Source organism: Arvicola amphibius, chromosome 12 (assembly GCF_903992535.2).
Source record: "Arvicola amphibius chromosome 12, mArvAmp1.2, whole genome shotgun sequence".
NCBI lineage: Eukaryota > Metazoa > Chordata > Mammalia > Rodentia > Cricetidae > Arvicola > Arvicola amphibius.
In genome coordinates this window covers 150,176,859-150,191,007 of record NC_052058.2, presented here as the reverse complement: position 1 = coordinate 150,191,007, position 14,149 = coordinate 150,176,859, and the positions used below count along the sequence as shown (strand labels likewise).

The following is a 14,149-nucleotide window of genomic DNA, read 5'->3' as shown; positions in this document are numbered from 1 at the left end:
TCCCACCACTAGGGGAGCTTTCCTTTAACACAGGCACTGCCGAATTCAAATTCACCTTTGACCCCTTAGAGCATTGACTTCCAAACCAGGGTTTATAGTACCCAAAGAGACCATTATGGGCTAATTTTAGGTCTGTTAGCTTTTAAACAATATTTCCTAGAACCTGTCAAGGTTGCGATTGAGGCTAGGGATGGGGGTATCTGATCAGGCATTGGTTCCAGATCTTCTTGTTCAGGGGCAGTTCAGACAAGCTCTTGTATTCATCGTGGGTTAGTCAAAACTGGGCGCACAAAACCTAGCTACTGAACAGAGGGTTTGGCTCCTGAGATGAGAGCCATAAGGAGGGCCTCAGTGGTAAGAGAGTTGGGGTATGCCACCACCAGCTTCTCTCTTAGCTGGAGGAGTTTGGGAGCCATGGGAGCCTTGTTCAGAGAGTGTGGGGATGTCCAGAGAAATAAATGGGTGCAGATGGGAGAGGGTTGTTATCTACATGGTGGGGTAACACTATGTTCAAAATTAGCACCCTTATTTAAAGAGAGAAATGATCTCCCTCAAACATCCCATCCAAAGGCCTGAGGTGGGATTTCAAGATGGAAGTAGGGAAGTGGAGAGAGAGTGACCGGGGAACATGTTTCCTGGGAAACCGTGTCTGTGGTGTCCGCCCTAGAGTGGGTTAGGGTGTCCCTCTTGAGTGGGGACTGGAGGTCAGAGTCTGCCACTGGGCTATACCCCAGTCCTGAGCCTGGCTTGGATGGCACAATGGACAGACCTTAAGACAGGGGTGGGATGGCCAGAGAGACTGAGGTTCTGGATAAGAGAGACAGTCCAGAGGGCTTTGGAATTTGGGGTCTGGTGAGAGTACCAGATGGTTTGCAGATGCCTATGGCCATCAAGACCCCCTCCAAAGTGGATAGTGAGGATTCCAGCAAGAGCCCATCCCTCTTTATGGCGGGAGAGGACTGAGCAAGGCATGGTGTAGCTATCCCAAATGTGAGCATGGTGGTGGGGAAGGGAAATGCGTCTTGAAGGGAGCCTCACCCTCCATCTCCTCCGCGAAGCAGTACACATCGTAGGTCTCATTGGTGTCTCGGATTCCGTAGGTTCTCACTCCGGGAAACTCATCCTTGTCTCCATAGCAACCTTCCCGAGGAGTGTGGATGGGGTACCTGTTGGGAAGTCAGCATGAGAGTGTGACGCTGGGAACAGAGGAAGCCCAGGCTCCCTGTTCTTGTAGCCTCCACCTTCTTAGGAGGAAACAAAGGCATAGTAATACCTCTGTCCAGGTCTGCTCTGAGCACCGACTGCCTCTCCAGTCCCAACGCTACTCACCAGCTAAGGCAGCCTCTGTTACTGCATATTCTTGGTCCCAAACACACTCTCTTGGGGAGCAGATGCTTTTCATGGAAAAGGCCAGAGTCTTGTGGGTTTTGTAAACTAGAAACCTCTGTGGTGACCACTTTCATTGCAGCAGCGAGGAGCAGCCACAGACAGCAGGTAACCAAGGGGGTGTGGCTATATTTCAACACAGCTTCATTTACAGAAATGAAGGATGAGTTGGGTTGGGTTTGGCCATGGTGCCTATTTGTACCCAAGTGAAGCAGGGGACGGGCTCTATTTTACGCTTAAACTAAGGTCCAGAAATGTTAATTGACTCGCTCAAAGTCACACAGCTTCCAAATCCCAGTGTTTGGATTTGAGTCTAGCTCCTTCTGAGGTCAGTATGTGAACTCTTGACATATTAGACTGGTGTCTCACTTATTTTTTTATTTATCTAATGATTTTTGTGGTTTGTCCTTGTTAGCTCCAGCTGTCGACATGACACAGTCTAGAGTCATTTGGCGAAGTCTCAGCTGAGGGATTGCCTAGATTAGCCTGTGTATGACAGGTTGTCTTGGTTTATGATCAATATAGGAGAGCCCAGCCTAGACAGGCGAACCTGTGATGGATAAGAAAATGAACTGAGCCTGCCTAGGGGTGACCCAGACAAAGAGCCCGTGAGTGGCAAGCAACATCCCTCCATGGCTCCTTCCTCCCAGACCCACGGCTTTTGCCCTCATTTACCTCTGTGATGGACTGGGACCTGGAACAAGCTGAAATGGACCTTTCCCTCCCCACGTTGCTGGGAGCAGAGTGTCCCATCTCAACAGCATGAAACTGTGATTGTGCTGTATGGCCTCGTGACCTACGATCCCCTGGCTTGCCCAAGCTTGCAAAGCGGTCTTCCTGAGGCCTTGTATTCTGGCTGTGGGGCTATCACTGTGATGCACATGGGGTGGACAGTCTGTCTTTGCAGGCTCGGAGCACTGCACTGGGATCCTCGAAGCAGGCTTCTATCTACACTGCTTTGCCGTCCGGCTCCCGGGACTCACGCAGAAAAAGATGCGTCTAGATGATTGATTTATGTAGGTCTTGTCTTACGAAAAAATGGATATAAATAAGGTCGTATACTAAAATAAACAAAACTCTAAGGTGAAAGACTAACAAGCCAGAAGAAAAGAAACACAGACAATAGGAAAAACAGCCACAGAGAGTAGTGAAGTTCAGAACAAGGCCGCTGACATTATTTTTCCTGGGAGAGAATAATGGTGGCTTGGGGTGTTGACAAGGCTGGACCCCGATCCCTAACCTAGACTGGCCACAGGGTCATGTTCACACCAGCTAAGTACCACTCATTGCCTGCTCCATTCTGCTAGGCCTCTTCTACCCGGACCTCAGCTCTGATGTGTTCTTCTTTAGCGGGCTGGGGTCTCACCTGACGGTCTGGTCAGCCAGCCAGCCTGCGTCACACTGGTGGAAGCCATCTTCGTAGGCAGCCTGCAGTTGCTCAGGAGTGGCGATGATGGCACTGTTCTGCAGGCAAGCCCGCTGGGCTCTGTCAAAGTCCAGCGTGTAGCGCGTGGAAATGGCTCTGTAGTGGAACACGATGCCTGTGGGACACACAGACGGGAGGGGCTGGTTAGGTGTGAGTTCTGTTGAAGCTCTAGAGAAACGGTGGCAAGAATCAAGGGGACCCTGGGCACTCTCTGGTCCAGGCTGACACGGTTTCCTTCTCTGACTTTTTAAAAATTATGATGTCTTATTAACTCTTTGAGAATTTCATACATGAAAACAATGTCTTGTGATCATAGTTACCCCCAAATCCTCTCTGTAACTCCTTCCAGCTCCACCCCAATATTCCATCCACCCCAACACTGAGTTCAACTTGTGTTGCCTGTATACCCATGGGTGTGGGGCCATTTACTGGAGTGTGGTCAACCTACCAGGGACTGTACTAAAGAAAACTGGCTCTCCTTTCCACCAAAGCCATCATCAGCCAATAGCTCCTCAGCTGCTGAAGTTGTATGTGGTTCTTTTGCTCTTGCTGCAACCCTGTCTCCTCTCCATCCTGCCCCACCCCATCCCACCCCAGCCCACCCCACGGCCTTAACAGGGTGCTCAACACCTCCTCACAAATGCATCTTTTTTTAGAACACCTATAATAGTTCTGACAATAAGAAAGTTCTTTGAGCTAAGGCAAAAAACTGTCTCCTTGAGATTTTGTTGTTGTTGTCACCCCGGGACCCTTTATTTTTCCCCTCCTGGGGAAGGAGACACCAAGGGTTCCATGTCTCCAGTAGTCAGGGGCATCCTAATGGGTTCTCTTTGAGAGAGGGGAGATCAGGGAGTGAGGGCTCAGCCATTTCTTTGGCCTCTGAAGCTGAGGATAAGGGGGTTGTGGAGGAGGAGGAGATGCCTGGATGATACGTTAGGAAGCCACTTTCATTCATTTCTGGGGTCAGATCAGACATGCTGTTCGACTCATTGGCTCAGGTGCAGAGTGCGCTCTCTTACAAGGCCCGCTGTGATATAGGACGCACCCCTCTGCATATGCCTGTGCGCCTTTCACTGAAGAGGGAAGATGGCACCTTGACTGCGGGTGGCGCCATCCAAGAGGAAATAGAAAATGGAGAAAGGGAGGGAGCTGAGCTCTGTGGATTCAGCTTTCTGCTTCTTGCATGTCGATGCAGTATAGTCAGCTGCCTCATACTCCCACCTGCCGTGTTGTCCCCACCACGGTGGACCGTATCCCCTCAAACCGAGAGCCAAAGCAACTCCTTACTCCCCCAAGTTGATTCCTCTCGGGGATTTGACCACAAGAACAAGAAAAGCTGACTCACCCAACAAGTCAAGGATGGTTGCAAGCACCAGCTGCCTATGCCAGGATGTATTTATGTGCCCTGCCTTCAACATCCCGATCCCACGGAGCATAGCATTGCCAGCTCCACACTAGAGGAAGCCAAGCATAAAATGGGTATGCAGAGGGGCTGAGTGGGAAAGCTAGCCACCTAGGTCCACCCTGATGAGGACATCATTCTAATACTTTCGACAGACAACGTGGCGTTCCCGTCACCTTTTACTATGACCTCCAGGGTGGCTTCGCTGTCCTCAATGCCATGCATCACTTCGCAGCGATAGATTCCAGAATCATTGGAGCGAAGGTTCTGGATTTCCAAGGTGGCGTCGCTGGGGATGGCTGGATAGTTGGGCAATGACACCTTGTCTTGGTACATGCTGTTGACTCGAACCTGTCCTTCAGTGGCCACTAACAGCACGACTTCTTTCTCCTTGGAAACACGGCTCCACTTGATTCTTGGGGCGAGGGGGGCAGTGGAGGGTGCAGTGGTCACAGGATGCATGGGGTCAATGAAGTAGCAGGGGATGGTGAGGGAGGTCCCAAGGAGGACCTTCAGGGGGGACGGTTGAGGGATGCTCACGCTCAGTGAGTTGTCATGGTCTGCGGGGGAAGGGTGGGGGGGGGACAAATAAAAACGTTAGGATAATAGAGACCACAAGCCACCCAGACAGTCCTGGAGACGCAGCAACGTGAGAAGTCCAAATTCTGCCCACCGTGGAGGACCCTGGGGATTCCCAGGGAGCCTCACAACACCCCCTCCAGGTCAGCATCCCTCAAGTCTCTGCGCCTAAGACAAACCTTAGAGCCGGAAAAGGATTCCAGAGGCACAAGGGAGAGACATCACAGCCAAGACCACAAACTATGGACACCTAAGGGTTGCCAAACCATAGATAAACAGGACTCCTATTCTTAGGGTAGTTTCACGTTTGATTCAGAGATTTGAGAAAAAATATATTAGAGTATTTATTTTGGATATGATGAACTCCCCACAAAAGGTTCATGTGTGGGAAATTTGGCAGTGTTATCAGAGGTGATTGGATCATGAGGATGCCAGCCTCATCAATGGATTTATCCATTGGTCAGTTCAGAGATGAACTGGGAACTGGGATGTGGGACCTCACTGAAGAGTTATAGATCACCGTCCTCCCCCCATCTCTCCATATGTCTCTGTGTGTCTCTGTCTGCCTGTCTATCTGCCTCCTTGTCTGTCTGTCTCTCTGCTTCCAGGCTGCCAGGAGGTGAACTGCTCTCCTCCACTGTACCTTCAGGCGTGATGTTTCTGCCTTGTCACAAGCAAGCTGTTTCCCTGAGACATTTTCTCACAGAGGCAGGAACCATCCAACACATTGGGTGTGATGACTATAAAGGGGTATACAAAATTCTACACAACTTTTAAACTTGAGACACTGAACTTCAAAGACATATTCATCCCATCCTGGGAGGTCTGCCTTGGATTTTAGCTGGACCTTGCGGGAGGGCAAGGCTTTTGAGGTAAAGGGCGAGGAGATGTGGGAAGAACAGGAGGTCAGGCATATTTTGTCTGTAGAGTCATATCTGGACACCTGACTGGGTAGGACTGGACAACATAACAATTATGGAGTATGTCAGTAGAGAAGACATGGTGTTTCCCAAATCCTTGTTGGAATGGGAGAGAAACAGCCTTCCACATAGCACCTTTCATGGGAGGTCTTAAATTTACAGAACCCTTCCTTTCAGGAGACGCTATGGGTCAAAAGAAAAACGTTTCAGATGGATGTGGCTGGTGGATACATAGCAGGGCAAGGATGGGCAGGGGGTAGGAATGTCTGGAGTCCAGACTGGATCTTTTGATGTCTGGACAGATTCCACCATCCTTCCACAAACACCTCCATCTGCCTGCTGCCCGGTCCTGATGCCGCTGGCCACAGCTTGGCTCTGCAGTGGTGGTCTCAGGAAATAGCTAGAGTCCACTGTTGAGGCCAACTCAGTGGTTATTAAGTGTGGACAGAAGGTTCTATTCCGCCCATCTCACAGCCATTCAGTCCCAAAGAAGTACATAGACACTTGCATTAATTATAAACTATTTGGCCTATTGCTCAGGCTTATTACTAACTAGCTCTTACAAATTAAATTAACCCATAATTCTTATCTGTGTTTAGCCATTTAGGCAGTCTCATCTTGCTTGCTCTGCATCTGGCTGGTGACTGCATCTCTGCCTTTCTTCTTCCCAGAATTTTTAGTCTGGTCACTCCGCCTATATTTCCTGCCTGGCTACTGGCATCAGTGTTTTATTAAACTAATACAAGTGACAAATCTTTACAGTGTACAGTAGCATTATCCCACAATAATTAAGCTCCCAGACAACCCTCTCAGTGGGCTGTTTGACTGGTGTGAACACATCTCTCTCCTCAGGTGATGGCCAGCGTCTGAACACCAATGGAGGTCTAGCGGCTACTACGTCTGCATATTCAAAAACTGTGAATCAGACCAATAAGTGGCTGAATAAAACACTGCATATTTTTCCATTTGACCATGGGAATCTTTACACTGTGACCCCAAAAGTTCTAGAGTTTTGCATTGGGATACAATGGGTTGGTAGGAGAAAGAGGGTCCAAGTCTCCTCTTGTCCCCCACCCTCACCTCTGTGAGGGAGGTCTCACAAATATGTTTAGCCCCAGAATCCCAGATCTCTACACCAGGTGTAAAGTTCATCCCATGAGCCAGGGATGGGTGGGGGTGGGGTTAACACCAGGGTTGTGCCCTCTCTTCTAGAGGAAAGACCAGTCCTTTCACCTCTGTTCCTCAGGCTCTTTCCTCCTCTTTCACACTCCCACCCATGCTCCCTGGCAGCCTTTACCTTTGACTTCCCATGTCTTCTCTGTCCCATTCTCACTGTGCAGTAGTTCTGAATGAGAACCCCAAGGAGAGGGAGCCATGAAGGAGGCCCAGAAAGTGCCTTGCCTCTAGCAAGGGCATCCAGGCTCTGTGTTTATGGGCACATGCGTGGGTACCTTCCTATTGCAGCTAGAAAGGGGCAGGGCCAGGAAAAGGCCAAAAGAAGGGGGAAAGGGGGCTGTGCCCCAGAACAAAGTTGTATCCTGTACTCAGAACCCAGCACCTCCCACTACTGAATCAAGGAGCCATGAGTGGAATTGTTCTCACCTGGAACTTCTTCTGAGCTCACTGCAGCGATGACCCTCAGAGTCACAAAGACCAGTAGTAAAGTGGTCATAGTTCACCTGGAAGAGGTAGCAGAGGTGTTATTTGGACAGTTACGGCACAGTGAGGTGGAAGAGATAATGTAGAATTCACACCCAAGGCTTTGAAATATCGCACAACAGGAGGCTGCAATGTTTACGCGGTGTTTCCTCTGACAATCCTTTCCTCAGAGACCGTCAAGCCTTTCTTAGCTTAATTCCAAGGTGGCTGGTCCATTGATCCTCCCATCTTCTAGCTAGTGGAGACTCATCCTAGTGAATTCCCGTGATAGCTATTGATAGGGGCCCAGTCGGCCATAGATGCTCAAGTTCACACACCATTCCCAAGTGTCTGCTAGGGGTTTTGCATCAGACGAAAACTGGAATCTGTAGATTGAGATAACCCTCCCCTCTGCAGTGTGGATGGGTCACAGTCAACCACCCGAAGACCCGAACAAAAAAGGACCCTTTCCCGAGGGAGAGAGACCTCATCCCTGATGGCCTTCCAGCTGGTTTTTCCTCCCTTTGGACTTGACCTGAAGAAGGAGCCTTTTCTGGGGCTTAGAACATGTGGCACCTCAAACTGAAGAGGAGTAGATAGCTTCCCTCTGGCCTCCTTGCTAGTCTCTCTGCAGCTCTGCGGATGCAACCTCCACTTACATAATTCTTATTCTCTCTCTCTCTCTCTCTCTCTCTCTCTCTCTCTCTCTCTCTCCCATACACAGTCATGCAAGGGAATGTCTTCTGCTGAAAAATGAAATGGCATATAAGGACAATTTGGTCAATGGTGGAGCACATATATAACAAGTTTATCGAGGAGGTGAAAGCTCCCTATTGCCTACTGACACGGCAAAGTCCCATGCAACATATACATATTTCTCAACTGTTTTTAATGATGCTGGTGCAAACAAATTTACCACATGCCAATCATATGAAAGTATGGGGAAAATAATTATGTATATGTCACATATTACTTGGCAATGACAATAAATGATGGTTACAATGTCTTTCCTATGTTATACATGTGTTATTATTTTGTAAGTATTACTACTTACAAAAACATATAATTAAAGCAACCCACCATGGACTCACTAAGCAGCCTCGGACACTTAGCATTTACTGTGTATCTTAATTGTATCAAGAGGACATGTAAATGGCTAGGATGTGGTTCAGTGCTCAAGTGTTTTTTTTTTTTTTTTTTGCATGCTTGATACCTAGTGACTCACACATACACACATGCACACACAGCCGCGGCCATGGTGAATGACTGAACTCTATCACCTAGATATGTTCAAGCACACTAAGGACACAGGAGAGGGAGAAGGGAGAATGGTGAGGCACAAAGATGGGTGGAGGAAGAGATGGGGAGAGGAGAGGAGGGAGGGGAAGAGAAGGGGAAGGAGATAAAGGGAGGGAAGGAGGGAAGGAAGTGGGGGAGAGAGAGTTATTCCTTTTGAGAACCCTAATACAACCCTTCAGATGCAGAGCAAGGACAAACTATGCAGCTTCCCTGATACAATCTGGGTGTGCCATCCACTTCAAATTCAGGAACCTTGTGTATTTTAGCAAGGATTGTGTGATTTTAGACCCTAATTGAAAGATTCAAGGCCCTGGCTAGAATCAAGATGGCAGCCCTTAAGCAGGCAGTGAGATGAGCAACTTATACCAGGAAGCACGAACAGAGGACTCCCGTGGCCCTCTTCTGGATCAAATGCAGCGTCGGCCAAATGCATCGGAAAGTGAAGCTTTCCTGACTGTCATTTATGGACACAGATCAGCTGCAACCACCCACTTAAGGGTCTCCGCTGCACCATAGGGACCCCCAACTCCAGCCAGCAAACATAAGGGACTTTATCAAGCCACCAGCTGGAGCACTGGTCTTCAGCCAGCTGCATGTAGAAACGGTCTGGGTGTCATGGTACCACTGCCCTGGAGGGTGCACAACCATGTCACACACACCTTCTGAGACTAGCACTGTATGACCCTGTTCGGCGGCATTGGCATTTACTTGTGGTCTAAGAAGAAGAAAGGAAGACTTGAGGATGGGGTGGTGCACACAGAGCATCCTCAGCGGAGGCAGGACCCCTGGCCTCCGCATCTCAGTCTCAGTTCTCTCAGAGCCTGATGGTCCAGCAGGTGTCACTCTCTGCTTAGTTACCGCAGGCTGGGCTAGGCAAGCGCAGGGATCTCAGGAGCTCAGAGGATGCGGGCAGCGGAGACACTGGCATTCCCATTAAGAACTGCCTGGGGAGGGACAGTCTGGGCCCAGGACAAGGTAATCCTTTCTTGTAGAGTTTGGCTTTTTTTTTTTTTTTTGACCATCCATCATCTACCCATGCCCTATGTATCTATCACCTGAGAAGTGAAAGGCCCTCCTGTGTGGCTGAGGGCTTAGAGGCACCCCCGTTCTGTAGAAAGCCTGGAAAGTTCCATCGTTCTGAGAAATGGTCCCTTGCTTCTCCTTAGGGATTTTTCTGACTTAGATGCTAACTTTAAAAAACCTCTCATACCATGTGTCGGGTACTTGGAGGGGACACTGAATTGGAGAGGGGGGCTCTTGTTCAAGGTCAGTCGACCAGTCAGGGCTGAGAAATAGTTTCCTGGGGGTTCAAGGAAGATCGGCCTGAGGTGTGTTTGTAGAGGCCCGTTACCTCAGACCCAGACACAAAGCTAGCCTGTTCCTCCCTCACAGCGCCCTTCACTTAGAAGTTTTGTGTACGTTTCGGAGTTGTGTTTCTTCGTTTGCTCCCTGAACAAGCTGGACATTGTCTGGTATGCAGTGGTCTGTGGGACTTGGGCTTGCTCTGTTTTTCTCCCTGGCTTAGACCAGGAAATGTGAAGGAATGAGGAGGGGAGGGGGAGGGGGAGGGAGGGAGTCGGTGCAGAGCGGGCAGCAAAACTAATTTTATTTCTTCTTAAAAACTTTGGGATAGAAATATCGCAATAAATATGCTCTTGTGTTTGTGTGTGTTTTCTCAGTTGTAAAGAAAATAGGGAGAAATTCCATTCTGTCTGGGCTCCAAGCCTCTCTGGGACTCACTGGGTCTTTTATATGAGGAGAGCTGACTTTGCCAGCCTATGCTCGCTTGTGGACAGAGAGACCTTTCTCAACGGGAAGAAAAGTGAAGCAGTGGGAAGGGATGGTATAGGTAGGGCCTTGAGGCTGGAGAGGTGGAGAAGAAGACCTGAGATGGACAGCAGCTGGGACTCAGAGGCACCAGGGATGGCCCAGCGGAAAGCCCTGGGATCCCGGTGTGCCAGGGATTGGTCTCAGGAGAAAATTGTTCAGAGTCTTAACCAGGAAAAGCAGCAGGCCCCTTGCTGTGGGACAGTGGTCTTTCATCCTGTCACTGTATCGTTTCTAATAAAACGCTGATTGGCCAGTAGCCAGGCAGGAAGTAGAGGCAGGGCAACCAGGAAGTAGAGGCGGGGCAATGAGAATTCTGGGAAGAGGGAAGTTTTAGTCTGCAGTTGTGACCCAGATGCAGAGGATGCAAGATGTGACAGCCTTGCCAAAAAAGTACCAAGCAACGTGGCTGATACAGATAAGAATTATGGGCTAATACAAGTTATAAGCGTTAACAAGAAGTCTGAACTAATAGTCCAATCGGTTTATAATTAATGTAGACCTCTGTGTGATTTCTTTGGGACTTAATGACTGCAGAAACCAGGAAGGACAGAAAACTCAATCAACAGCCCCTGCTTTTCAGCTATGTGTGTGTGTGTGTGTGTGTGTGTGTGTGTATCTGTCTGTCTGTCTATGTCTGTCTCTCTCTGTGTATCTGTCTGTTTGTACCTCTTGTGCATGTATCTATTTGTCTTTGTGTCTTTGTCTTAGTCTCTTTCTCTCTCTGTGTGTATGTCTGTCTATATCTTTCTTGTGTGTCTGTCACTCTGTGTGTCTATATCTCTGTCGTCTTTCTTGTGTGTGTGTATCTGTCTGTCCCTCTCTGTGTGTCTGTATCGTGTGTATCTGTATGTCCCCCCCCCCCGTGTGGTGTGTGTGTGTGTGTGTGTGTATACATACATGTGCCTGTGCTCCACAGTTGGAGGCAGGGACTCCATCAGATCATGGACTTGAAGGAGAAGCTCATTCTCTTAGTCTGAATTCCTTTTCCAAGTCAAGACTCAGACTCTGGCCCTGTGGGGCCACTTACTGCCTATTAACACAGGACATGTCCATGCTGTTTTGCAGATGGAGTAAGATGTCTTGCCAGCCAGTTCTTCTCATCTGGGCTGGGCACTGTGCCTTTGGCGCTGCACATAGCACATGCAGGCTTTAGCACTAATAGGCACCCTCCAATGCCACTTTCTCCCATCACCCACTTGTTAGTCTGTGTGAACCACTTAGAACCTGTGGATTGGAAGTGATGGAATGGTTGTGGGAGGCAAGGCTTCCTACCAGCAATAAGGACTGGACTAGGTGACTTTCCATAAAGAACAAAACTGTTTTTGTTTTAATAGCAACACCCCCACCTTCCAAATGCCAGGGAATCAGGAAACAGGGCGGCTGGGAGATTGCTGTCCTCCTGCATCCCAATGCCACCAATGTTTAATTTTTGTAATTGCCACCTTTTTCCAACCTATTTTTTGTTTCTACAGAACTCAATTGATCAAGTGATAGTTTTGTTCCTTCAGAAAAGTTAACGATGGGGTTTACAGTGTGACCTTCTTCCCGAGAGGTCTGTACAGGTAGAGAGCTCAGGCAGGAGGACTTTCATCTCTTCCTGAATGGAGAATCGATGGGAGCTTCCAGTTCCACCTCCGATCCCAGTTTAACCAGTGCTCCATTCCAATGCCAATGGCTCCCACCATCCACTCCACATAAGACCCAGGACACAACCTCAGAGATCTGGTGTATTCCCTCAGAGAACTGGTGTGTTCCCTCTGGGATCTGGTGTGCTCCCTCAGAGATCTGGGGTGCTCCCTCTGGGATCTGGTGTGCTCTCTCAGAGATCTGGTGTGCTCTCTCAGAGATCTGGTGTGCTCCCTCTGGGATCTGGTGTGCTCTCTCAGAGGTCTGGGGTGCTCCCTCTGGGATCTGGTGTGCTCTCTCAGAGATCTGGTGTGCTCCCTCTGGGATCTGGTGTGCTCCCTCTGGGATCTGGTGTGCTCTCTCAGAGATCTGGGGTGCTCGCTCTGGGATCTGGTGTGCCCCCTCAGAGATCTGGTTGCTCCTTCAGGGATCTTTGGTGCTCCCTCAGGGATCTTGTATATTTCCTTAGAGATCAGGTGTGCTCCCTCAGAGATCACATGTGCTCCCTCAGAGATCTTGTGTGCTCCCTCAGATTTCTATAGCACTCCTTCAGAGATCAGGTATGCTTCCTCAGAGATCAGGTGTGTTCCCTCAGGGACCAGGTATGCTCCCTACCTGCACACAGGTCTCTTGTGCACACAGTCTCAGTCCTTCCTCCCAGACCTCTTTCCTCCTCAGAGCCACAGAAGGCCAGAGCTGGGATTGGCCGCTGTGAACTTCAAACCCAAGGCATTAATTTTACAGTTGACAAAGCCAAGGCTCAAAGAGGTTCCGTATTTTACTGAGGCCCACACAGCATTGTTTTTCACTTCCGCCCCCAGAGACAGTCACACCCTCCCCTTGCACTTGGGTGTCATGGGCGTGTTTACACAATGGTATTCAGCAAGCACCCATGAGGTGAAAGCTCTCGTTTTTTTCCTGAGAGTAGATTTATCAGCATGCTGGAAATAGCTTATGCTAACAGAAAAGGACTATGGGAGAATGACAGCAGGTGCTTCTCTTTGTCCATTCACTGAAACCTTACTCTCTATTCCTCTGCCCTGTGTATTTTCTAGCACTATAGGTCTGGGCTACCTTCATTTCCATGCCCACTGGAGTCTACTTTCTGGGAGACTAATTACAGGATGCATGCCCCTCCCCTTCTCTGGCCCTAGAAGCTCCCTCTTCCTGCACAGAACCTTTGACTGGAAACAGTCTCCTCTGCCCATACTTTCTCCTTCCCCTCCTTGTGGTGCTAATGATGGAAGCTATGACCTCCTGTGACAGCCAAGCACTCTACACCACGCTTCATCCTAAGCTCGTTTTCACTTTTTATTTTGAGACAGAGTCTTGCTAAGTTCCCCAGGCTAGCCTTGAACTCAATGGGTCGTCCACACAGGTCTTGAGCTTGGGATCTTCCTGCCCCAGCCTCCCGACTACCTATGATTGTGGGCCTACACAACTAGGCTTGGCTGCTCTTTGCCATTTCGTATGTTAAAACCAATTGATGAACGAACACATCCCGGCAGGAAGCTTCTCGCTCATAGATGCTTTAATCTATGAGGTGAACTGCTTACAGGGCCTGAGGGGGTGATTCCAAGGGATGATTTTCAAGTGGTTTGGGACTCTGGACTGTGCAATTTCAAGAGTGTGGCACTGGAGTCAGATAGATCTTATTAAGTCACAGCCGTGACACTTACACAGGAACACACAGTGCGGGTGCAATTAGTTAGTCTCCTTGGGCTGGGCTTCCTGCATCTACAGAGCTGATATGGCAGGATCGATTGTACAGTGCAGAACCACTGCGAGAATCTGATGAGAGATGCGGTAGGGCCTTCAGTGGATTTGTCTCCTTGAATCTTAGGGTCTTATCTGATTGGATCCTCCCTCAGCGACGACAGAGGACCCCTGCATCACCCCCTACCTCCATCACAGCATCTAACCTAGTGTCCTGCATTGGCTACCTTAGGCCTCTGAACCTAGGAAGCTCTCACCCAGTGTGCAATAGCTCAAGTGGAATGCATGGCTACTTTTAATTTATAGGATGCCCCCAAGTGCACGGCC

General features: G+C 49.2%; 1 protein-coding gene across 3 annotated transcripts in view; it reads right to left on the bottom strand.

The window, feature by feature from the left end:
* Acan (aggrecan) overlaps positions 1–7,385 on the bottom strand; it is a 34,748-nt gene extending 27,363 nt beyond the window's left edge. For all 3 annotated transcript variants that reach the window (XM_038313963.1, XM_038313964.1, XM_038313965.1), the window contains exons 1-4: positions 7,316–7,385; positions 4,391–4,774; positions 2,753–2,927; positions 1,039–1,166 (exon numbers count right to left, since the gene is read on the bottom strand). In XM_038313963.1, the coding sequence (XP_038169891.1) occupies positions 1,039–1,166; positions 2,753–2,927; positions 4,391–4,774; positions 7,316–7,385 (757 nt within the window). The remainder of the gene's footprint in view (positions 1–1,038; positions 1,167–2,752; positions 2,928–4,390; positions 4,775–7,315) is intronic.
* Between the last annotated feature and the right edge of the window lie 6,764 nt (positions 7,386–14,149).